The 26,325-nt window shown below is 46.5% G+C and overlaps 1 protein-coding gene across 3 annotated transcripts in view; it reads right to left on the bottom strand.

Annotated features, from left to right (window-relative positions):
* Positions 1-26,325, bottom strand: part of CUX2 (cut like homeobox 2) — a 366,558-nt gene that overhangs the window by 36,483 nt on the left and 303,750 nt on the right. For 2 of the 3 annotated variants that reach the window (XM_029057640.2, XM_029057644.2), the window contains 4 exons: positions 12,471-12,608; positions 6,986-7,109; positions 3,960-4,036; positions 921-987 (listed from right to left, as the gene is read on the bottom strand). In XM_029057640.2, the coding sequence (XP_028913473.1) occupies positions 921-987; positions 3,960-4,036; positions 6,986-7,109; positions 12,471-12,608 (406 nt within the window). The remainder of the gene's footprint in view (positions 1-920; positions 988-3,959; positions 4,037-6,985; positions 7,110-12,470; positions 12,609-26,325) is intronic. The other variant, XM_029057642.2, reaches the window with a different exon arrangement.

The following is a 26,325-nucleotide window of genomic DNA, read 5'->3' as shown; positions in this document are numbered from 1 at the left end:
GTGTGTTCGCAAGCCTGGCAAAACATTTGAACAGCTGTAAGTGTTTGGCAGCAGTAGCTGCCGGTGGGTGCCAAAGGGAGGCAGAAGATGTTCTTGTCTCATAAAAATAGATGGCATCTTCCCAACAAAAATAAGAACGGCAAATGTACATTTAATGAAGTGAAGTAGTCTGTTAAAGCTAATCTGCTGCCTCCAAACCCTCACACTTCAAAGCGAGCGTCCATTTCAAGTACAGTTCAAGGAGTGGGAATCTGGATAGACTCAGCAGCTTTCCAATTGCAGGGCTCATGGATCCCCTCCAGATCCACCCCCCTTCTTTGCCTCTGGTGCTTCAGGGCAGTAACCAAGTGACAGAAAGGTAGCTATCTCTTGATGGGGTGGTCCTGTGGTTCTGTTTGGGGACTGAGCCAGGAGAAGAGTCTGGAGAGCAGGGAGGGAGCCTGGGGCAAGCAATCGATTACTAATCAATGGAATTTATTGAGTGCTTGCTGTATACAGAGCACTGTACTAAGCACTTGGGAGGGTACAAAAAGATACAGTTTGCAGAAACAATCCCTGCAAATAAGGTGCCTACCGTCTATGGGAGACAGACAGTAAAATGACAGATAGGGAAAATGGCAGAGTGGAAGGATATGTACGAAAGTGCTGGGAGGCTGGAGGTGTGGTGAGTATAAATGAGGCGGGATCTGGGGAAGTTTGTGGGGGAAATGGAGGCACAGTTTGGGAATGTCAGTGGGGGCAAACAGGGGCCTGATGGCGGTAGGGTTGGGGGTTTAGGAGGTGGGTAGAGGGAGTGGAGTCTAGTGAAGGGAAGGACTGAGTGGTACAAATCAGGGAACTGGGAAGTCAGAGTCTCAAAATGCAGTCTGGGAAACCCAAGTGGGGAGGCCCAGGCTGGCCAGCCCCACAGAGTCACTTACTTGGACGTCGCCTCTTCGTCATATTTACACCGCAGATCCAGCAGCTCCGTCTGGGTGGCCTTTAACGCTGTCCAACAAGAAGGGACTCAGAATGAATAACCTGCCTCCTGCTGAGGCCCTCAGCTTTGGAGGGGGACAGAGACAGATGTGCAGCATAACTGGGCCCAAAGGTAGCCAGTGGTATTGGGGCAGATTCACATTCCTGCCCTGGGTCTCTAGGCTTTCATTTCCCCTTCAGGCCCAGATGCATCTGAGTAAATTTTAGTCTTAACCCTCAGACTGCTATATCTGGCTATCCTCCATTCCCCTTGGGAACTAGTGGGGAGGATGTGAGGGGAAGGAGTGCCCCTTGCCTCTGAACGGTACCCTGGTCCGATCTGTAGGCAAAAAAAGGCAAGGTAACAAGACCCCTATGAGTTTTGGGATTCTCTGGCCTTGGACAAATCACGACTGTTGTTGCAGCCGTCGGGTTACAATGATTGCAACTCTGGCCTGTGTGTCTTGGCAGTGGGCCTTCCCTGCCTCTCCCACAGGCAGCAGGGAAAAGTCCATCCATGCCTTTACCTAGGATTTCCCTTTCTAGATCCCTGCTCAGCCCAGCTTCAAGCCAGCAAGCCACCAGAATCTGTAGACTTCTGGAAAAGACCGGGCCTCCCTCTGAGATGGTGAATGGGAGCACCGTCACAGTGGATAGACAAGGAGTGAACCACTAGGCTCTTTGGCCTGGACTCTCTGATCTCTCATCAGGCTGAAGGCTAATGGGGCCAAGCTCCTGACCCCCTGGTGGGTAGGGAAGGGATTCTCCCCCTTCCCTTCACTCTTATGAGCCTCATTCTCCAGCCACCTCCCCATCATTTCCAGATTCCCCCCGGTGGTCCCCTTCCTCAGACAAAACCGAGGTCTGTTCCTCATTTCTTGCTCCATTAATCAACCAATAGGATTCACTGAGCACTTTCTCCTAGCAGAGCACTGACCTGAGTGCTTAGGAAAGTACAAGAGAGTAGACAGATGTGTTTCCTGCCCTGAAGGAGCTTACACTCAAGTGAGGATGCAAACATTAAGATAAATTTACAGGTAGGTGTTCAACCCACCAACCGCCAATGGGACCTGGGGTGGAGGGAGATGGCTTAGCCTGGAGCAGCAAGGTAGTTCAGAACTGACAGATGGAGGGGGCAAAAGTGGGTAAAGGAGAGGGTGAGGAGGAGGATGTTGACATAGGGAATGTTGAAGTAGGGACCCTAGGAGGGATGAATGCTTCTTCTTCATCTCATGACAGGTCCAAAAGTAAGAAAGGCTTTGCCCTGCCTTCTGCACTTAGCCTAAAGTTGATCTTCACATTTACAAAATGTGAGAAAACTGAAAGGAGTCCAGAGTAGAGCAACACAAATGATTTAATATGATGGGAAATTGGTCCCAGAAGGAAAGATGGAAGAATTTGGGGCTGTTTTCTGAGAAGAAGAGGCTAACGTTCTGAGATTATTAACACCCAGTGGTGTCTCACGGCCGCCACACACATCATTTGTGGAACTCGGTCCCTCTGTCCTATAGCTGGCTCCCAGATGCATTCAGAAACAGTGCTGCGAGAAGGGGCATGTTCCTCTTTCCCGGGGCACAAAGAATGTATCCAGCATCATTTCTGAATGGCCTCAGCTGGTTGGGCTCCTGAGATAGGAAAAGGGAGATGGAAGCCAGGTAAGGGAGCCTGGAGCTGGGCTTAGGAGCAGTCTCAGGAGCCAGAAATGATCCAGATAAACCATTTCTCCAGACAAGCATTGCTGGAGAAGTGACTGCGCTACTGTAATAATAATAATAATAATTAGGGTATTTGTTAAGTGCTTACTATGTGCCAGACACTGTTCTGCAATCATCTTAAAGTCTCCAGTGATGATCTTTTTGAGGTGGAGCCCGAGCCATCGTTCTCCAATTTCACAGAAGTGCAAACGGCAGAAAAGGAGAATAAGAAAGACTGTTGTAACTGTCAATAGATGGCTGAAACCACTGCATAAGAGTCCCAAGGGAGCGCCTCCTTTCCTGGAGATCCGGAGAGTCGGTTTAGACCACCAACTTCTCTGGATGGTTTAGAGCAGGTCACCGGACAGCGTGGTGAGGTGCCGGCAACTAATGGTTGCCTTAGACCCTTCCGGATCGATCACTTTCAGCTGTCCTTTCCTTCGGGAGATGTTGCTACTGAAGATGACATCCTATCCAGGCGTGTGAGGGTGAAACGATAGCTGTGGGGTTACCACCCATGTGCGTAAAAATAGCAGCTTTCTGTGCTGTAGAGTTCGCCATTTGCAGGGCCTGAGGCTGCTTCTCAATATCCCAATCTTCCTGAAGCCTCTTTTCAAGGAAAGCATCCTCCTCTCCCGTAAAGGCAAGCAGGTCTGCTGGCTGCAGTGGTCTCCCAACTCTTCACGGCTACATCACATTGCTTGAAACTGGGCTTCACTCTGCCTTTAAGATGTTGGATGGGTCTTTTAAACCAAGTCCTGCTGGTGCCAGCAGCAGCACTGTTCACCTTTGGCCTCCCGACCCCTTCTGCCCCAGACAACAGTAGGCAGCCACCCAGCCCAGACCGTGCCCTGATCCAGGATGGAGAAGACCTTTTTCTCCGCCAGTAGATGGTGGTAGAAGGTGGGAGTTGAGCCATGAGGGAGGGGGGGCAGTTCCCCGTCCCGGCCCCAGATTCTGAAGGATAAAGAGATCAGGCCAGAGGAGCTTTAGAATCCTTCTCCTCCTTGACCCAAGAAGAAAATGACTGGTTAGGGATCTTATCAGATGGGACCTGGGGTGAACCCAAGGACTGAAGCCCTTCTCTTTCTCTCTCTCTTTCTCAGGTCTGTGTTGGTGCGACTGTCCTTGGGGCATGTTCCTTTAATGGGATGGTTCTTTCCCACACATCTCTGGAGGAAGGTAGAAAAACTGAACTGTGTTGGCCCGATGCATTTTTAAATCTTCTGAGTCATCCGGGGACTGTACTAGAAGCCCAACTAGGGCCCCCAACCCGAACAGGAGTTTGGACATGAAATCTTTAAATACCTGAATGTAGCACTTTGATCTTTTCTTCTGCTTCCCCCAGTCTAGCAGCCAAAGTGATTTGTGTTTCCTGTACTCCCCTGTGAAGAGACCAGTATCAGTGATTATCTGCTCTACTTACGTGTGGCTAATCCCTGCCTCAAATAGGACTTTCCAGCCAGCACAACCCTGCTCTGACATGGGAAAATTGCTAGCACTGACTTCTCCTAGTTGGGAAAGGCACTAAATTTGACAATCATCCACCTCATTTCCATCGATTTGCTACTCTCTCTTTTTACCATGTACTTAGACCTATAATTCAGAAGTTATGCTACAGAATTTATATGCTTATTATAGAGCCACCATTTGGGATGCTCCGGTTAAAGTTCTGTCAGCATTTCCATTATAAAACTCTATATCCTGGGGTTTATAGCCCCAGCTATAAAAATTCTTTTCCAGCTGAAGCTCGACATATTGGATCACAGCCCAGAAACAAATTTCTTTGCAAAATTTGTGAAGGAAAGGAAAAAAAAAACAATTGGCTATCTTGGAGGAGTGCAGATTTAACAGGAGTGGGCAGTGAATGCTTCCTTAGATTGTGAGCCCCAGATTGTGGGACAGGGATCGTGTCCTACCTTTTAAAAAAAATGGTATTTGTTAAGCACTTACTAGGTACCAGGCACTGTACTAAGTACTGGGGTAGATACAAGATAATCAGATTGGACGTGGTCCTTGTCCCACATGGGGCTCAAAGTCTTAATCCCCACTTTACAGATAAGGTAACTGAGGTATAGAGAAGTAAAGTGATCTGTCCAAGGTCACGCAGCAGATAAGCGATGGAACTGGGATTAGAATCCAGGTCCCCTGACTCCCAAGCCCATGCTCTACACACTAGGTCATGCTGCTTCCACGGTACCTGATTATTTTGTATCTATCCCATGTGGTTAGTACAGTGCTTGGCACAAAGCAAGCGATTAACAAATGTTATTATTATTATTATTAATAGTAGTAGTAATAGTAGTAATAATATCTCAAAGGAGCCCACAGGGTGAGCAGGAGTGAACAGCTAGTTAGTTCAGTGAGGTCTAGAGCATCAAAGCAAGGAGGGAAATGAGTGCGGCTGACCCAGTTCCAACCAGCAGAAAAGAACAGCGAGCACTCCACGGGTGCCACCTCCCCTCACTCCCCCCGAGGTGAGAGAGCCACTAAACTTTGAGTGGGCTTTTAACCACACAGACTTAATTATTGTTAAAGAAAAAGCTTCCCAAGACCCTAAATTGAGAGCCATGGATATACAAGTTCCCATTCGGCAAAAATCGGATCCAGGGGCATTTTATGCCTCTGGCAATAATTTATTCTTGTTTCCCCTAATGTGCCCGAGGATTATTTTAAATACCACAGACAAAGGACATGGAACTTGATTACTACAAGATGAAAAGCCACACCATTTAAAAAATCAAAAGACAGAGCGACCCAACGATCTGGGTCATTCAGATATTGGGGCTGTAGGTGGAGGTCCACAACTAACAAAAGAAGCTTTAAGATACCCATCTAAGGTTTCTGGGGCTGTCATTATTTGGGGGAGCTGATGGAGCTGACGGTACAGCTCTCGGAACTCCTGCAGGGGTGTGGAGTCATCCTATGGACAATACGTCATAGCTACAAAAAAAGGCCATTTGGCAAGGGAACTCTGGCCAGACTGGAGCTTCTTCCCTGGGCCATCATGTTTGCCAGGCGACAAAAAGAGAATGAGGAACTTGTTCGCTGCTTGGGAAGAGCTGCAGAAACTGACAGCTCCCCAGTTTTTGCCGTGGGCTTTCCTCAAGTTAGGGTTTGTCTTTGATCTGAAATGGGCAAATCTGGGGAACTTCCAAACCTCCCTTCGACCGCACTGCCTGAATAGCCTCTTCTACCTTGTGGAAGATATGGGCTTCTCCCCACATCTGGTCAGGGCTAGGGGCAGCATTGCCTGTGCCTTGAGCCACAGCCAACAAGACCTATGGATGAGCAAACCCTTCCACAGAGGATCGCTCCTTGACTGGGCAGCCAAGGTCAGAGGACCTGGGTTCTAATCCTGGCTCTGACAATTGCTTGCTGTGTGACCTTGGGCAAGTTGCTTAACCTCTCTATGCTTGTTTCCTTCACTGTAAAATGTAGATTAAATACTGATTCTCCCTCCTAGTTAGACTGTGAGTCCCATGTGGGACAGGGACTACGGCTGACCTGACTAACGTGTACCTACCCCAGCACTTAGAACAGTGTTTGACACATAGTAAACGCTTAACATATACCATTAAAAAAACCCTTCTCCAGTGAAGAGAAGTGGATAAGTAGTCAAATGAGGGCAACAATTCGGGAGACCTGAGTTCTACTCTTGGCTCTGTCACTGATTTGCCAGGTGACTTTTAGACAAATCCCTTCACTTCACTGGGCCTTGTTTTCCCTAAGTGCAAAAAGGGGAATAATCCTGTTCCTCCCATCATCACAGTCATCATCATCATCACTTACTGAGTGCCTACGGTGTACAAAGCACTGTACTAAGTACTTGGGAGAACACACTAGAAGTAAAGGACAGGCTACCTGCTCTGTAGGGTGCTGCAATTGAATGGGGAAGTAGGGCAGATCTAAATTATTTACAATAAGGGGGCAGGAGGATGTACAAAGGTATAGTAAATGGGAACACAAATATATCGGGATGAGATAGCTGAAATAAATAATTGAATATACACATATGCCAAAGTGCTGAGGATAAGGACTATACATGAGTGCCAAGAGTGGGTATTGGGTTGATGCATCGGGATGTGGGGAACTTCACAGGGCTGTCACGAGGAAAAGCGATGGAAGCAAAGGTTATAGAAACCCAAGGAATTATTTTACTTTTCTAAAATAGAAACGTCACCTTTCCAACCTGCACATCTAGCTCTAAACTCTGACTCTTGGGGTGAGGGTCTCCTTGGAAAATGGGGAGGGGGAGCTTGCAATGCCCTCTGGGAGGAATGGACTCTCAGATATGTGGATGTACACTGCCCCGCAGCCTGCTACTCACGTACTTCTGTTTTTCTGCCTCATTTCTCTGCAGCAAGGTTTCTGTTAAAAATGCTTTGCCAGGAATCCCCGTGAACCTGCGTCCCTCCAACACTGTGATCCCAGTTGGCGACGTCCCCTCTTTCTGCTCTGGAGGGAGGGAAAACTTCTCATGAGCAGCCTGACAGACAGAAGAAAGCAGCTTCTTTTGGCCGGGGCAAGAGAAAAATTCCGAGGACCATACACTGATTTACCAAACTCCAGCTCTCGTGTGAAGACCTCTGGCAGGTTCCGCTGGTCAATTGGGTTACAGAATCAGAGAGTTGGAATTCAGCCCAAGGCCTGAGAAAGTAGCCGTGTTTTCCTCTTACAGCCTCCAGCTCATCGCTCCCAACCGTGGGGACTGGCTGGTTTGGAAATATTTTCCAGTCTTCAGGCCCTTGCATATGGCTCCTGGAGAGCATAGTCACCTTCTCGGGCACAAGGTGATTGCTTCGTCTGGCTTGCTCTAAGCTCTTGGTGGTGGTACAGGACTCGGCAGGCCCTCCCCAAATCACCACCTCTTCTCCTCTTCTCTGCCAACCTCGGGCACTTCTGGGTTGCTTCTGGGCTATGGACCCAAAAGCCTTGGCCCCTACAGCCCTTAGGTTAAGCCTTGCCAAAGAAGACCAATCCATTTTCTCAGCCTGCCTCCCCCATTGTGGGGACAAAGACTAGCACTACTCGCCTGGCACAAAGCTACTGGCCCTGGGCCAGAGGCCAGTGACGTAAAGACAAACAGCAGACTAACTGCCCACATTTTTTCTCCCTGGGCGCAAGTAGCTCAGTCTCCAATCTTTTCTCCCATGTCTAAAAGGTTCAGAAGCCAAAACCACTTATACCATTTGAGGAAGCCAAAGGCTTTGATGTGAATTTATAAGGAAGGTCAGGGGGACTCCTGGGCCAGTGGCTGCTTCCACTCCCACCATAATCCCCCTGGTTACTGCATACAAAGGGCAAGACTTCCAGTGGTTCCACCATGTGTGACTCCAGGTTAACACCCCTTTATCCCAAACCACGGGCCCTGAACACGCAGCTGCCTCTGAGGGGAAAAGGAGGACACCAGCTGATAGTATATGAGCAATCAATGAATAAATCAATCAGTCACACTTATTGAGTGCTTACTGTATGGAGAACACTGTACTAAGCACTTCGGAGAGTACAACAGAGGTGGTAGACATGTTCCCTGCCCAAAGGAGTTTTCAGTCTAGAGGGGGAGCCGGATACACTGAAATAAATTCTGGATATATACCTAAGAGCCCTGGCTGAGGGCAGGGTGACTACCAAGTGCTTCAAGGATACAAAGCTATGTGGGAGGGCGTCACCATAAGGGATGAGTAGGGGAAATGAGGTTTTAGTCAGAGGGGAAGGCCTCTTGGAAGAAATGTGTTTGAAGGTGAGAAAAGTGATACTATGTTGGATATGAAAAGGAAGGGAATTAGAGCTTAAAGGCAGTATGTTGGTGAGGGCCTGGTGGTGAGATAGATGAGATCCAGGTAAAGTAAGTAGGTTGGCATTAGAGCAGCCAAGTGAGTGGGCTGGACTGAAGTAGGAAATCAGCAGGTAAGGTAGGAGGGGGAAAGATGATTGAGTGCTTTAAAGCTGATGGAAAAGCGTTTCTGTTTGATGTGGGGGTGGATGGGCAACCACTGTAAGGCCTTGAGGAGTGGGGAAACATGGACTGAATGCCTTTATAGAAAAATGATCTGGGCAGCATAGTGAAGTATGGACTGGAGTGGGGAGAGACAGGAGGCAGGGAGGTCAGCAAGGAGACTAATGCAGTAGTCAAGGTAGGATAGGATAAGTGCTTAGATCAGCATAGTAGCAGTTTGGATGGAGAGGAAAGATCAGATTTTAGTTAAATTGTGAAGCTAGAACTGATAGGATTTGGTGTCAGATTGACTATGTGGGTTGAATAAGAGAGATGAGTTAGAGGATAATGCCAAAGTTAAGGGTTTGTGAGACAGGAAGGATTCATTCAATCATTCAATAGTATTTATTGAGCGCTTACTATGTGCACAGCACTAATAATAATAATAATGTTGGTATTTGTTAAGCGCTTACTATGTGCCGAGCACTGTTCTAAGCGCTGGGGTAGACACAGGGGAATCAGGTTGTCCCACGTGGGGCTCACAGTCTTCATCCCCATTTTACAGATGAGGTAACTGAGGCACCGAGAAGTTAAGTGACTTGCCCAAAGTCACACAGCTGACAAGTGGCCGAGCCGGGATTCGAACCCATGACCTCTGACTCCAAAGCCCGTGCTCTTTCCGCTGAGCCACACTGCTTCTCCAGTACTAAGCACTTGGAATGTACAATTCGGCAACAGATAGAGACAATCCCTGCCCAATGATGGGCTCACAGGAAGGATGCTGGTTCTGTCTACAGTGAAGGGGAAGTCATGGGAAGAACAAGGTTAGGGTGGGAAGATGAGGAGCTCTGTTTTGGATGTGTTCATTCATTCATTCATTCAATGAATCGTATTTATTGAGCGCTTACTATGTGCAGAGCACTGTACTAAGCGCTTGCTTGAGGTGGTGGTGGGACATCCAAGTAGAGATGACCTGAAAGCAGGAAGAAATACAAGACTGCAGAGAAAGAGAGATCAGGGATGGAAATGTAGATTTGGGAAACACCCACATAGAGATGGTGGTTGAAACCATGGGAGTGAATTAGTTCTTTAAGGGAGTGGGTATAGATGGAGAATAGAAGAGGACCCAGAACTGAGCCTTGAGGTACCACAGTTAGGGGCTTGGAGGTAAAGGAGGAGCCTGTTGAAAGAGATTGAGAATGAGTGTCCAGAGAGACAGAAAAACCAGGAGAGGATAGTGTCTGTGAAGTCAAGGTTGCATGATGTTTTCAGGAGAAAGGGGTGGCCCAAAGGGTCAAAGGCAACTTAGAGGTCGAGGATGATTAGTATGGTGTAGAGGCTGTTGGATTTGGCAAGAAGGAAATCATTAATGGCCTTTGAGAGGGCAGTTATCATGGAGTGAAGGGGGTGTAAGCCAGATTGAAGGGAATCAAGGGGAGAACTGGAGGGGAGGAAGTGGAGAATGTGCAAGTAGACAACTTGCTCAAGGAGTTTGGAGAAGAATGGTGGGAGGGAGATGGGATGATAACTGGAGGGAACCATGGGGGCAAGAAAGGGTTGTTTGTAGTATAGGGAATGCATGAGCATATTTGAAAGCAGTGAAAAAGAAGCCATTGCACAGTTAACAGCTGAGGATGGTGGTCAGGGAGGGAAGAAGGGAGGAGACAAGTGTTTTGATAAGGAAAAGGGATGGGGTTGGAGCAGATGGAGGGGATAGATTTTAGGGGAAAGTATGAGATCTTCTCTCAAGATACTGATGGGAAAGATGAGCATGTCCAAGAAGGGGCAGGAGGAGGGGCAATTTTAATAAGATCACATCTAATGGTTTCAATTTTCTCAGTAAAGTATGTGGCCAGTCAGGAGCGAGAGATAGGGTTGTTGGGGGGTGGGTAGAAGGACAGAGGGTTAGAGGAGGGAGTTAAACATCTGAAACAACTTGGCGAGGGCAATGGGTACTAGATTCATGAAAGATGAAGACCAAATATTGTCTGGAGGAAGGAGAGGCCAGAGTTAAAGCAGGTGAGCATGAATTTATGATGGATGAGGTTGGCCTGATAGCTGAATTTCAGCCAGCAGTATTCAGCAGTTTGTGCACAGGAGCAGATAAACTGTGGAGATCATCCAGTACTGTAGGTTAGTGGCATGACATCAGTGGAGGGATAGGGGAGTGAGTGAGTTGAGTTTAATATAGAGCGTAGTGTTGAGGGTACTAATCTGTGGGTCAAGGAATGGTATTTTGGGTATGGAGACAAAATGGGGCATGATGACTTGAGAAAATTGGTGCCGGTCAAAAGATCAGAGATCTCTGTGGGGGAACAGATTTGTAGGGATGGAGTGTGTGGAAGAGAAGGCAGGTGAGGAGGCTGTGGTTGGATAGAGGTATTTCAGAGTTGGAGAGGGTAATAATAATAATAATAATGTTGGTATTTGTTAAGCGCTTACTATGTGCCGAGCACTGTTCTAAGCGCTGGGGTAGACACAAGGGAATCAGGTTGTCCCATGTGGGGCTCACAGTCTTAATCCCCATTTTACAGATGAGGTAACTGAGGCACTGAGAAGTTAAGTGACTTGCCCAAAGTCACACAGCTGACAAATGGCCGAGCTGGGATTTGAACCCATGACCTCTGACTCCAAAGCCCGTGCTCTTTCCACTGAGCCACGCTGCTTCTCTAGAGATTGTACAGTGACTAGAGATGATGCGATCACATGTGTGTCCAAGTTGGTGAGTGGGTGAGATGGGGTGGAGCAGGACGTCAATAGAGTTGAGGAGGACAGGAAGTGGGCAGCAGAAGGGTGGTCAAGACATCCACATGGATACTGGAGTCCCCAGGGATCAATGTAAGGATGGAGACAAAGAGAAGGAATGTAAGAGCAGTGAAGTGGAAGAGGACTCTCATCCAAAGACAATGAGGCTGCTGGGAAGTAAGTTGTTGTGTTAGTTAAAATGTGGGTCTATGTGTAACAGTCATATTTTCCTGTACAAACGGGGTCAGGTGGGGAATGTGTGCATGTGTGTATGAGAATATGTGTGTCTGTGTGTGACAGATACATATTTCCCCATCCAAAAAGGCTGTAGAACTTGGTGAAGCCGGTACTAAGGTTGAATTACCTTGCCAAATTCCCATGATGCCAGAGTACTGGCTGAAGTCTCCAGAGGCAGGATTCCAATGGGGCATGAGTAGGGAGCAAGATGAGGGCTGAGGGCAGGGTTGAGGCTGAGCAATCTGCAGCCTTTGTTCTTCCCAACTACCTTCCCCCTCTCACCCCCTCCCAGAAAACTGTGAGGGCTTCCAGACTCATGCCTAAGAGTCCTCTGGGTGAGTCAGATTCTAGTGGATCTGGGCTAAGAAGGGAGAGGAATGCGGTTCTGGGCTAATTGGCACCCTGGAGAATGGTTTCTAGCTGCAGGGAATTTTGAGGAGGTGAGGAGAGAGGGAGCTTCAAGGTCTGGGGGCTGGCTGCTAGCAGGCCTCTACCCTCTCAAGCATCCCGACCTGGGCCACATGGCAATTTCCTTTTCAACGTGACAACATATGAAATCCAGACCAACCCCCTAATGTAGACAAGGTTTTGTTACAGAATATTTTATGGTTCATTTATTTCTTCTGGCTGCTTTTTCCCTCTTCCCCTTCATTAACTTTTTATTGGTATTTGTAATACCGTGGAGTGGAGAACAAAATGATAATGATACTTCAAAGTTGCTATCAGGTCCTCCCAACCACCCCAAAATCTTCAACATCTGGAAAGTTTCTTTCCATTTTTCGACCCCTCCTCCTTTCACCCAGAAGGTTGTCCCATCCAGCTTCGTTTCTGCCACAAGAGGAGCACAGAAGTGAAAGCCAAGGAGAGAGGACGGAGGAGAAGAGCTGCCGGAGCTTTACCTTTGGTGTGGAGAAGTTCCGAATTCTTTTCCCACTGTTTGTTGAGATCGTCCAAGGGCTGGCTCTCTGGATTGATGTCCTGGAGCTGCTGCAGTCTGTCCTCTATGCTCCGGGCGGCCTCAAATACAGGGACAGGATCTAGGCACAGAGGAGCCTGCTGGTCATCCAGGCATTCTGAAGCACACATTTACTAGTCTGTCCTGAATGCATCCACAATCCAAACAGTGGCATCTCATCAACTACAACAGGGTGCAGCAGGAAGATCTCAAGGATGTGTGGCTCCCAGCAGCCATAGGTGGGGCATATGGGACCATCGTGTGGAATGCGCTTTGGCTCATAAATTGCCCACCACAAGCATGGAAAAGATGCCACGGGCCCTCAAGGATAATAATGATAATAATAACTGGGGCATTTGTTAAGCGCTTACGACGTGCCAGGCACTGTAGTAAACATTAAGGTGGAAATCAGCTAATCGGGTTGGACACAGTCCCTGTTCCAGATGAGGCTCACAGACTTAATCCCCATTTCAGATGAGGTAACTGAAGCACAGAGAAGTGAAATGACTTGCCCAGGTCATAAAGCAGATGAGTTGCGGAGGTGGGGTTAGAACCCCACTTAAAAATCACCTCCTCCAAGAGGCGTTCCCAGACTGAGCTCCTCTTCCCCCTCTACTCCCTCTGCCATCCCCCCTTTACCTCTCCGCAGCTAAAGCCTCATTTTCCCCTTTTCCCTCTGCTCCTCCACCTCTCCCTTCCCATCCCCTCAGCACTGTACTCGTCCGCTCAACTGTATATATTTTCGTTACCCTATTTATTTTGTTAATGAATTGTACATCGCCTTGATTCTATTTAGTTGCCATCGGTTTTTACGAGATGTTCTTCCCCTTGACGCTGTTTATTGCCATTGTTCTTGTCTGTCCGTTTCCCCCGATTAGACTGTAAGCCCGTCAAACGGCAGGGACTGTCTCTATCTGTTGCCGACTTGTTCATCCCAAGCGCTTAGTACAGTGCTCTGCACATAGTAAGCGCTCAATAAATACTATTGAATGAATGAATGAACCTGTGCTCTTTCCATTAGGCCACTCTGCTTCTCTGCCACCATAATCACCAACTTCAAAAAGAAAGGTGAAAGACCAGCTCGTGGCAATAATTGAGGCATACTCACCGTAGGCTCCTTGTGGACAGTGAATGTGTCTACCAACTCTGCTGTATTGTATCCTCCCAAGCACTTAATACAGTGCTTTGCACATAGCAAGGGGTCAGTAAATACTGACTGATTGACTGTTCTCCAGTCTTGGGCTTTGGGGGATTGACCTTGCTTCTGCATGTCCTCAAGCTCTGTACATTAACTTTCCTGCAGGGCCTGCATTCCTACCATCTGCTGCTCTCTATGAGATGAAGGAAGGGGAGTCATCGGAATGATGGGAAAAGCTGGGATGCTCCTGCTGATAGTAATAATTGAAATAATAATATTATTATTAATTGGGACACTTGTTAAACACTTACTATATGCCAGACACTGTACTAAGTGCTGAAATAATTCGAGATAATTCAATCAGTCACAGTCCTTGTTCTAGAGGGGGCTCAAAGTCTAAGTAGGAGGGAGAATAGGCATAGAATCCCCATTTTACAGATGAGGAAACTGAGGCACAGTGAGGTTAAATGACTTGCCCAAGGTTAAACATCAGGCAGGTTGCAGAGTTGGGATTAGAACTCAGGTCCTCTGATCCCAGGCTCTTCCCATGAGGCCATGCTGTTTCTCAGCTCTAAATAAGAGCTGAGGTTTCCCTTGGCACTTTGGAGCCGCCTGTATCAAAGGGGGCTTCTTTAACAACGCAGGGACCCTCTGCCCAACCAGGTATGGTGCTGAGGGGAAGAGCATTATAAGCCACCAGGAGGATCCCTGTCAGAAAGAGGAGTTATTGAGGAAGAGCTACTGAATAGATCATTAGTACCTAAACGTGCTAAGCAGTGCACAGAACAACTGCCTTGAGGTCATCTAGTAGTAGGAGAAGCAGCGTGGCTCAGTGGAAAGAGCACGGGCTTGGGAGTCAGAGATCATGGGTTCGAATCCAGGCTCGGTCACTTGTGAGGTGTGTGACTTTGGGCAAGTCACTTAACTTCTCTGTGCCTCAGTTATTTCATCTGTAAAATGGGGATTAAGACTGTGAGCCCCACGTGGGACAACCTGATCACCTTGTATCCCTCCCAGCGGAACATAGTAAGTGCTTAACAAATGGCATCATTATTATTAGTAGTAGTAGTAGTACATTCCCCTGCCACTTAGTTGAACCAATCAATCAGTATTTACTGAGTGCTTACTGTTGCAGAGCCATGTACAAAGTACCTGAGGAGAGTATAACTAATGATAAACTGCCCTCAAGGAGTTTACAATTTAGCGAACCTCCCCTACATTAACCAAAGACCAATAAGCATCTATCTTAACCTTAAAATCATCAGAAACGGTCATTTCCCATTATCTCCAACCAAGAAATATCCAGGTTTCCAAAACACTTCCAGAAAGGAAATTCTTCCTTGGTATAACCTCTACCGCTCTTACTGCAATTTAAGCCCATTTCTTTCTTTTCCACCCCCAATGGAAACGGAGCACAGCTTGTCCCCAACAACCCCTGCCATTTCCTTGCTTTATTTCTATTTCTCCATACACATGAGGTCACCGTGGATTGGAGATATCCCTTACCTAAAGACACCACCCTCATATCTATTTTGATGGTGGTGTTCGTGGGGTATGAGAGGCTCCCAACTGGGGATGCCTCTTCTGGAGAATGTAGGTGCCAGTACTGAAGCTGGTTCAAGAACCAGTGTGCTGCTGTTGCTGATGACTATGGTTTGAGAGAATGACCAAATGTAAAGGTAAAACTGTGTCCATACTGCAGGGCCTTGAGGACAGCATGGGCCTAGTGGACACAGCACGGGCTGGAATTTCTGGGTTCTAATTCCGGCTTTGCCCCTTGTCGGTGTGACCTTGGGCAAGTCACTTAACTTTTCTGTGACTCAGTTTCCTCATCTGTAAGATGGTTGTTAAACCCTACTTTCTCCCAACCAGACTATGAGCCTCATGTAGGACTAGGACCACCCAACCTGATGATCTTCTATCTACCCCACGGCTTAGTAGTGCTTAGTAAGCATTTGACAAGTACCAAAATTATTAATTATTATTATTCACCCTACAGAAGTCGTCACATCTAGCTTGGCCTTGACCTTCCCCAGCAAAATCCCCTTCCAGTTTCTTTTATAGTATTTGATAAGTGCTCATGTCCAACACTGTTCTAAACACTGGAATAGATACAAGTTAATTAGGTTGGACACAGTCCCTGTCCCACATGGGACTCACAATCCAAGTAGGAAGGAGAAGAGTTGGTTCTGACCCAACTTTCTTGAGATCCTGGGGACTCACGCCACTCTGCTGGGCTCTCTGCCTGTGCCATTCCCAGGAAGACTGAATAGCCCAACTAGGCAGTTCAGTTTCCCACTGACAGGCCAGAAGCTCCTGAACCCGGGGCAACAAAGTCTCTCCAGAGTCACCAAGGAGCACCTCTGAACAGGAAAACCTCTTCTCTATCCTCCCTCTACTGCTGCACTCTCCTAATAATGCCTGTTTATTTAGGCAAAGGAGGAAACAGACAATAGCAGTTTGTGCAGAGGTAAGCAGGTGCATTCTGAACAGTATGTCTTTTCTCTGTCAGCATTACACCATCATTAGCTAGTGTCTGCTCAGCAGGGTGTGCCATTATGTCTCCCAGGGCTGATGTAATTATACATTGACATAATTAACCCAGCAAGCCCATTAGGCAGGCCAGCTAAAAATTCATCTATAATTATTTGTTGTGTGCATGCTAATGAGTCCATCTGCACTGCCATTGTACAACATGAACAAATTAATTTACAAGTCTGGATTTTTTAATAAGTTCAAGAAAATGCTTCCCATTGTGCTGGATTTTTATAAAAAGCAGAGAATCCTCCAGGGTCAGGGAAGTTAGGCAAACAAGGAAGTGGCAGGAAACTCCAATGAGCCTCAGCACGGGGCGGTGGGGCCGTTGATGGGCCGGCTCTGGGTCTCTAACAACTGGCTATAAAAAGAAGCTCCATCACCTAAAACAGCGCATGGCCCTTGCTAATATCAATGCCGAATAATTGCCAGCAATAATAATAAAAGGTGTCATCCATTCACAGCTATATGAATTACATTATTGACATTTCATTTTGCTTGAAGAATATAATTGTTCAGGTCACTCCGTGTTTCTTTCCACTTTCAATCAGAGAAAGTTTGCAAGGCATCCGGCCGTGGAGTGCGGGGGGTGGGGGTGGGGGAGAGGGATATTACTAGACAGCAGGACAAATATATTCCATAGGATTTTACATTTTTTTAGCATGACTTTTTCTCCTCTTTCCCAACAACCAAGCCCTATTTCCCAAACTTTCAATTCCTTGCCTCTTCATAACTTTTCCCATACTCTTGACATCACCGTCCTCCCCGTCCCGTGAGCTTTCAGCCTTGTGTCACCACTGACTGTCATTTACCTTCCAAACACAATCCACCTCTAAATTAAGCCCATTCTTTTACAATACTTCATATAACTGCCCCTTTCTTTCCACTTTTATAGTTACTAGCCTGGCAGACAGTCTTATTCTTTCTCAGCTGAACTACTGAGGCTAAGGTCTCTGACCTCACCCCTCTTCAGCCTGGAGAGATCGTATCAAGCTGACTGTATCACCTTATTAAAACCCTGATCAGAACACATCGCTCCTTTTCTCAGAAATCTTCAATAGTCCCCGCATTGTTTCTTGAGAAAACAGGAACCCTTCAAAGATCTCCCTTAGAAGGCTCTTTCTTGCTCATGCTTCTAATGAAAATAGTATTTGTTAAGTGCTTACTATGTGCCAAGCGCTGCACTAACCGCTGGGGTACATACACGATAATCAGGTCAGGTACAGTCCCTGTCCCACATGAGGCTCATAGCCTTCTGCTTGTACTGGTCTCTTTGTCAGAAGATTTGCAAAGTAATTTTCATCCTGTTGACCCTCAGAACGCTCGAGGGAACCTTGGCATAGGCAGAACCAAATATTGCCTTACTTTTTCAGAAAGAGAAATGAAAACTCAAGAGACAGCAAATGACTTGCCCAATGTCACTGCTTAGGGAAGCAGGTTGGCTTAGTGGAAAGAGTTAGGGCTTGGGAGTCAGAGGTCATGGGTTCTAATTCCAGATCAGCCACTTCTCAGCTGTGTGACTTTGGGCAAGTCACTTCACTTCTTTGTACCTCATTTACCTCATCTGTAAAATGGGGATTAAGACTCTGAGCCCCACGTGGGACAACCTGATTACCTTGTATCTATCTCAGCTCTTAAAACAGTGGTTGGCACATACTAAGCACTCAACAAATACCATCATCACCATCATCAACAATGTCATGTGGTAAGTTTGTGAAAGGGCCAACAGATTGTTCTGTAGACTTATGGAAATACTTGGGGGTGGTCTTGAGGTGCTCCAGCTGAATGAGGTGGCCCATTTCCCCCTCTTTCTCCTGATTTTGTGGGACAGGTGGAGGATTGACTGACCGGAGGAAAAAAACAGATGTGGTTCTGCTGATCATTAAAAAGGGAGACCCAGGAAATTACTGGCCAGTTATCTTAATTTCAATACCGGGTAAAATATTAGTACAAATAATAATGGAATCAATGGGCAAGCGCTTAAAGGAGAACAACATAATGAGTGATTATCAGGCGAGTTCATAAAGAGCACAGATCAGCCCAGACAAACCCAATAGCCGTCCCTGACAAAATTACAGGTTTGGTGGACAAAAGGAATAAAGAGGGCTTAATTCATCTTGACTCTCAATACACCCTGTATGGAAACCTAACAGGAAATACTGTATGCTTTCATTGAGGAGTATAATTGTGCTGTGACAGCCCACACTCCCGAACAGAAAGGCATTTGGAAAGCGAAAGATGCAGATCCAGGGCCCAAATTGCCTAATGACTTTTGAGATCAATCAATCAATCAATTGTATTTGGAAAGTAAGGACAACTGTGTTCTACTGCAGTTCAGTGCCCCCCAAGGAAGATTCTATGTTGCATCAGGGATCTCCAGAGACAATCCCATGCTGGATCAGTGGTTCCTTAGGGAAGACTGTACTTACATGAACAATCAATCAATCAATCAAAACTCATATTTATTGAATGCTTACTGTATGCAGAGCACTGGACTAAGAGTTTGTGAGAATACAATATAATCCAGTTGGAAGACATATTCCCTGCCCACAGCAAGCTTACCATCTAGAGGGGAAGACAGACATTAATATAAATTAATTATGGATATGAACACAGTGCTATGGGACTGAGGGAGGGGCAAATAAAGGGTGCAAATGCTAGTGCAAGGGTGACGCGGAAGGGAATGGGAGAAGAGGGGATTAGGTGAGAGAGCCAAATGATAGTCCTTGCCCCTTGCCATCTCCCATTTTTCTCTATTCAGAGAAGAGAGAAAGGAGGGGGTTTCATCGAAGGAAGATGACTTCATTGCCTACAACTGATTAAAGGGACAAGACTTCTCTCAACTAAGTTTCCAATACCCTCCCTGAGACAGGCTAGATAACCAGTGTCAATCAGAGCTTTTCAAACCCACCTTTGTTACTTGGTCTCTGTTGGAGCCCACGCCAGTGGAAAGAAGGTATAAGTCCATCCTATCCCAGTGTCGGGGACATCCATCTCTGAACCCCTGGCAGGATGTTTCCCTTTGCTGCACTCACAGACGCTACTGTTCTGCTTCTGATCATTACTTCACTGAGAGGAGATTAGATTCAGTTTAATTATTTTTTTGGGGGGGGGGAGGGTAGATATTTACTTTCGGTGTGCTGGATTGTTACCACTTTTCCGAGAGCAAATGGGACTCCATCACCCGAGACCCCCACTGTGTGTCTGGAAGAAATGCCTCCTGATTGGGAGGTTAAGACGGAAGATGGAAATTGTGGCCAAAGGATCAGTTCAGCTGGCTGATTCGAAAGCATCTCCATCCTGGCTTCCCTCGACCAGGTATCTTGTAGAGGGGCCAGGCAAACCTCCCCATTAGTTTCCACAAATCATGAGGCTGCAGGAGTTCTGTCCAGAGGCAATCTGTCCTTCCAGTATGGCTAAGAGAATGTAGGCACTTACCTGCCTCCAACAAATGCTCCAGGTGTCCCACCCTGGAGCCCCATAAAAATTAAATTCACAGGAACTGAAAGGAGTGCAGAGTACACTGAATATCTTTTAGGCTCACTCTCTGATTTTCATTAGGTTGAAGGCCTCATTCCTTGTGTATGGGCAACTGTTAATTTTTGCAGTGAAGCATTCAGTCCTAGAGCTGGGGTGCAAGCCCTTTAGAGCCCCCTTTTCTGAATGAGGGATGCGGTGCAGATCTTCAGCAGCCCTGGCAGGGATGTGGCTATGCTTTGGGACATTGGTGGGTGATGTAACCAAGTTTGTAGGATAGGCAAGTGAGGTATTTACCAAATGCACGAATTTATCTGATGGCTGTGAGGATCAATCGATCAATCAATCAGCACTACTTATCAAGCACTTTCCTGGGTGCAGAGCACTGTACGAAGTGCTCGGGAGAGGACGATACAATAGAGTAGGTAAACATAAGCCCTGCCCACAAGCAGCAGCATGGTCTAGTGGAAAGACCATGGGTCTGCGAGTTAGAGGATCTGGGTTCTAATCCCAGCTCTGCTAGCTGCCTGCTGTGTAACCTTGGGCAAGTCACTTAACTTCTCTGCCTCAGTTTCCTCACCTGTAAAATGGAGATTCAATGCCTGTTCTCTCTCCTATTTAGACTGTGAGCTCCATGCGCGACAGGGACTGAAGCTGACCTGATAAACTTATCTCCTCTGGTGCTTGTTATATTATGACAATAATAATCAATCAATCATATTTACCAAGTGACTGTACTAAGCGCTTAGGAGAGTACAATATAATAATAATTAAAACAACAAAGAGCTAACAGACTAAAAGAGCTAGAAGCTCCCTTAGGAAGTGGGGGAGTAGAGAAAAGGAATAGAATTAGAGGTTCCCTACTCCACTTCGGCTGAGGGGTTAACTCCTGGCAATATCACCTGCAGGCCACGGAATCCAGGGTTGGGTCGTGTCACCTCCAAATTGGGCAGTCTGTCCAGAGAGAGACTGCAATGCAACATCCACAGCCTCCACTGTGGGGAGACTCTGAAAGGCAGACTTGATTCCCAAATTCTGGAGAAGGGCCATCTCCGACCCTGCTGCTGCCCGGAATAAAACTAGACTGCATCCTCTTGAGAATGGACACTTCAGGGAGGAAGTCAAGCTGGAGCTGCCAACCGGAGGCAAGCAAATCCGTCTGGTCCCTAAGTGACATCTGGATGCATGGGGTTGATTTTCGATAAGCAGAGCATGTTTTTGTGAAATCCCTCTAGGAACAGGATCAATACTTGCATGAACAAAGTGCCCCAAAGTATTGCAAGGGGAAAGATGGTGACTTTGGAGTCTAATGCAAAAGATGATTGCCACCAAGTAAAGATTCAAGCCAGGGTCCAGGTTCCCCCAGTGTTTTAGGATCTGTCTCCCGGGATTCCTTCTGCTTGAGTGACGCGGGCTGGCTGAGGGGATCTCCCAACTGGCCTTGCTTGGCTGCAGTAGGGAGGGAGCCTGTGGTCCTTCTCCCATCGTCGGGGCTTCTTTGTGGTGTCTTGGCCCCACTCCAGCCCAGGGAATTGCATTTTATTTTCCCTCTCTCTTAAGTGGCTGCAGCGTGGCCACTTCCTGTCCCTAGACTTACATGTGCTGCTGCTGAAAAATGGTGCAAGCTTCTGCCTTGTATTTCAGGGGGATGGAGGGATCTTTTACTGTTTCTCTACTGTTGTCCAGTATATTTGTTCAGAAGTCTGGCCATTACAGATGCAGGTGACATGTAATTGGACGTGCATGTGCGCGCACACACACACACACGCACACATAATTTTACTTTTGGTAGCGACTGCTACTGTTTACTTGTTTTGATGTGCATATACTTGTTTTGATGTCTGTCTTCCCCCGTCTAGACTGTAAGCCCGGTGTGGGCAGGGAGTGTCTCTAGTGCTGAATTGTACTTTCCAAGCTTAGTTCGGTGTTGTGCACACAGTAAGCCCTCGATAAATATGACTGAATGAATGAATGCTACAACTTATTGTAAACACGTTGATGGCTGCAAAGAACATGCATTCACCTATCTTATTTTAACTGCTATACAGGTAAGCAGAGACATGGGACTAGTTATCCCACAATATGTGCACACAGTAAAGGCTATATTTGCTTGGACTATACATTCCTGGCCCAGCCTCTGACTCACCTGTTGTGGACAGGGATTGTCTCTATTGGTGCACTGTACTTTCCCAAGCGCTTAGTACAGCACTTTACACACCGTTAAGTGCTCAATAAATACAACTGAATGAATTAATGAATGAATGGGCAAATTACTCAGCCTCTCTGGGCATCAATCAGCCTCTCCATTTTTTAGTGCCTGTCTGACTGTTTCTCTCCCTGTGATTTAGGACCCAGTCCCATCCGATTGGAACTGAACCATCCTGGGAATCCTCTTGAAGGATCTCTGGAGGACAGGGTAAGCAGCATGGCCTGGTTGACCAAGAACAGGCCTGGGAGTCAGAGGACCTGGGTTCTAATCCTGTCTCCGCCACCTGTCTGTGTGACCTTGGGCAAATCACTTTACTTCTCTGTGCCTCAGTTCCCTCATCTTGTAAAATGGGGATTAAGACTGTGAGACCCTCATGGGACAACGTGATTACCCCAGTGCTTAGAACAGTGCTTGACAAATAGTAAGCACTTAACAAATATCATTATTATTATTATTACTTGTCTGTGTGTAACCTTGGGCAAGTCGCTTCACTTCTCTGTGCCTCAGTTACCTTATCTGTTAAATGGGGATTAAGACTGTGAACTCAATGTGAGGCAGGGACTCTGTCCAATCTGATTATTTTGTACCTAACCCAGCACTTATTATAGTGCCCGGCACATAGTACGCACTTAACAAATACCATAAAAAATGCTCAATATAGACAATTGATTGAGTGATTAATTGATTCTGAGGGGGTCTGTTTCTGTTTGGGACCTGCTGGGTTATTTTGGGTCTGCAGAGATATGTTTGTGCGTGTGCCTGAGAGTGTGTTGACAGAGAGATATAATAATAATTGTATTTAGCATTTACTAAGTACAGAGCATTGTTCTGAGGACTGGGGTAAACTTATAAGGTAATCAAGCCAGACACAGTTCCTGTCCCACATGGGGCTCATAGTCTAGACTGTAAATTTGCCTCTAGACTATAAGCTCATTGTGGGCAGGGTATTTGTTTATTGTTATACTGTACTCCACAAAGGCTTAGTACAGTGCTTCACACACAGAAAGCACTCTATAAATATAATTGAATAGTCTAAGTGGGAGGAAGAACTGTACTGAACCCCTGGGGTCATCCTAGGGATTCTTGTTATCAGACAAGATGGTACTGAACCCTTGGGGTCATCCTAGGGATTCTTGTTATCAGACAAGATTCATAGCTCAGGGTTTGGTTGCTCCCAGCTACATCCTCCCAAAGGAATCCTGGATTCCTTTATTCTACGCTAGTAGGAAAATGGTAGGGAATGTCACTCAGCTTTGAGTTTTGGACTTCTATCTCCTGACTGTATCCAACCTGATTATCTTGTATCATCACCAACGATATTTTTTGAGAGCTTACTGTGTGCAGGGCACTGCATTAAGCACTTGGGAGAGTATAATATAACAGAGTTGGCGCACACATTCCTGGCCCACAACAAGTTTACAGTCTACAGGACAAGATTAGAGTCTTAGTGCTTGGCACTTAGTTTAACAAGTACAGTTGTTATTATTATTCTAATGGGCATCATCTATGGCTACCTCCTGGGGAAGAGGAGAGATTCTAGAATATAATATTTGTGGGCCTTTCAGGGCCTTGGAGGGAAGAAGTAATACAAATTCAAAATCTTCATCTTCTTCCATGCATTTATTACATAACCAATACCAATGGACAGATGATCTGTAATCCCATAACATGCCCTAGGGTTTGTTGAGGCAGTTTTGAAGAGAGCTACATGCCCAAATATCCCGGGGCAAGCAAGCCAGCAACACTGATTAAAGGCTTTATTTATTTCACTCTATCAAAGCCAGCTCTAGAGTGGTGTGGGGCTGAGGGTGGGTGTTATCCCACACTCTCTAACGTTCTCGAGATTCCTCCCACGCCATCTCCATCACCAAAAGCACCCAAGACCTCACGACTATCACTCTGCCCACCTTCAAAGCCTTATTAAAAGGACTTCTTCTCCAAGAGACCTTCCCCGACTAAGCCCTCATTTCCTATTCTCCCACTATTCTGCACCTCCCTTGCACTGGGATTTGCATACCTCTAGGGCTAACCTTCTCACTGTGCCTCATTCTTGCCTGTCCCACCACCATCAGTACCTGGCCCACGTTTCACCTCTGGCCTGGAATGACCTCCCTCTTCAAATCCACCAAACAATCATACCTCTCACCTTCAAAACCCTACTGAAGGCTCACCTCCTCCAAAAGGCCTTCCCAGACTAAGCCCTGCTTTTCCTCAGCTTCCCCTCCCCATCGTCCCAACTCGCTCCCTTTGCTCTACTCCCCCTCCCCACCCCACAGCACTTGTGTATGTATATATCTATAATTCTACTTATTTATATTAATGCCTGTTTACTTGTTTTGATGTGTACATATCTATAGTTTTATTTATTTATATTGATGCTATTGATGTCTGTTTACTTGTTTTGAGGCCTGTCTCCCCTCTTCTAGACTGTAAGCCCGTTGAGGGCACGGACTGTCTCTCTTTATTGCTGAATTATACTTTCCAAGAGCTTAGCACAGTGCTCTGTGCACAGTAAGCACTCAATAAATTTGATTGAATGAATGAATATTCATTCGTCCCTCAGCCCCACAGCACTTATGTACATATCCATAATTTATTTACTTATATTAATGTCTGTCTCTCCCTCTCATTGTGGACAGTGAACATGTCTACCAACTTTGTTTTTTTGTTTTTTTTAAATGGTATTTGTTAGAGAAGCAGCATGGCTTAGTGGCAAGAGCACGGGCTTGGAAGACAGAGATCATGGGTTCTAATCCTGCCTTCGCCACTTGTCTGCTGTGTGACCTGGGGCAAGCCTCTCTGTGCTTCAGTTACCTCTTCTGAAAAATGGGGATTAAGACTGTGAGCCCCATGTGGGACAACCTGATTACCCTGTATCTACTCCAGCACTTAGAACAGTACTGGAAACATAGTAAGCACTTAACAAATACCATTATTATTACGTGCTTACTATGAGCCAGGCACTGTACTAATCCGGTGTAATAATAATAATAATTTTGGTATTTGTTAAGCGCTTACTATGTGCCAGCACTGTTCTAAGCATTGGGGTAGATACAGGGTAATCAGGTTGTCCCACATGGGGCCCACGCTTTTAATCCCCATTTTACAAATGAGGAAACTGAGGCACAAAGAAGTTAAGTGACTTGCCCTATGTGTTAGGGAGAACAGCAGCAGCAATGGTTGAGGGGTCTCCAACCCTCTAGACTGTAAGCTCGTTGTGGGTAGGGAGCATGTCTACCAACTCTCTTATACTGTACCTTCCCAAGCGATTAGTACAGTGTTCTGCAAACAGAAAGTGCTCAATAAATACGATTGATTGATTGACTGATTTCATACTCCCAGGGCTGGGCAGCCTTGTCAGGGAAGGAGTGGGTGGTGGTACTAGAAGAGGGAGCCACAGCAGCACAGGGTCTGAAAGTGGAAGTGACCACTGCAGTCTCCTCTCCACCTGCCGCCCCCCCCGCCCCCCCCCCCCCCCCCCCCCAGCAGGCACCTGGTGATGCCGCACTAAGACCATTTTTACCTGTTCTATGACTAAAAGGATGTAGGTTCAGGGCCAATCATGTAGCCTCATTTGGATATGGGGTTCAGGGCAATTTCCTGTTGAAACCATTTCCTCCACCCTAGCCCAAGTGTAAATGCTAACAGCAGAGTGAATGCAGACAGTTTTATGTTTCAGGAACTGTGAAATCAGGGAGAAGAAAGGTGGTGGGGGGAGAGAAAACAATACCTCTTGCTCTCTAACAGACAGCTGTAAACAATAGCAAAGGGGAGAACCCACTGTGATAGGATTGTGCTCTTATTTAATGTCAGGAAGAATGGTTTGAGTCCTTATTATACCCCCAAGGGAAAAACAGTGGCTAATGTTTAAAAATAGTCACAGGACACCTGACACTCAGACCTCCAACTGTGCTGCCTCTGATCCTCCTGCCCATATCCACTCCCTGTCAATTTTGGCCCTCCTCTCTTCCCCAAGAAGGTAACTGTATCCATGTGAAAATAATCTATGAAAAATTATCTGCGAAGATCAAGACCTTTCCTTTAGCTGTCTAGAATCTGTATCTGTAATTTTATTATATCGATAATTTTATTTATTTGTATTGATGCCTGAATCCCCCATTCTACATTGTGAGCTCATCGTGGACAGGGAATGTCACTGTTTAGTATTGTATTGTACTTTCCCAAGCGCTTAGTACAGTGCTCTGCACACAGTAAGCACTCAATAAATACAATAGAATGAATGAATGAATAGAATCAGAGGCAACTAGAATTCTGTGGTAAGTGTAAACTTTCACAGGTTTCCCAATCCACCTCCTTCCTTGTTGGGAGGGAATGTGGCTACCAACTCTGTCGTATTGAACTCTCCCAAGCGCTTAGTACTGTGCCCTGCACACAGTAAGTGTTCAATAAATACCACTGATTGACTGAATACACTTGTGC

The sequence above is a fragment of the Ornithorhynchus anatinus genome, chromosome 2 (genome assembly GCF_004115215.2).
Source record: "Ornithorhynchus anatinus isolate Pmale09 chromosome 2, mOrnAna1.pri.v4, whole genome shotgun sequence".
NCBI lineage: Eukaryota > Metazoa > Chordata > Mammalia > Monotremata > Ornithorhynchidae > Ornithorhynchus > Ornithorhynchus anatinus.
This window is presented reverse-complemented; position numbering and strand designations above follow the sequence as displayed.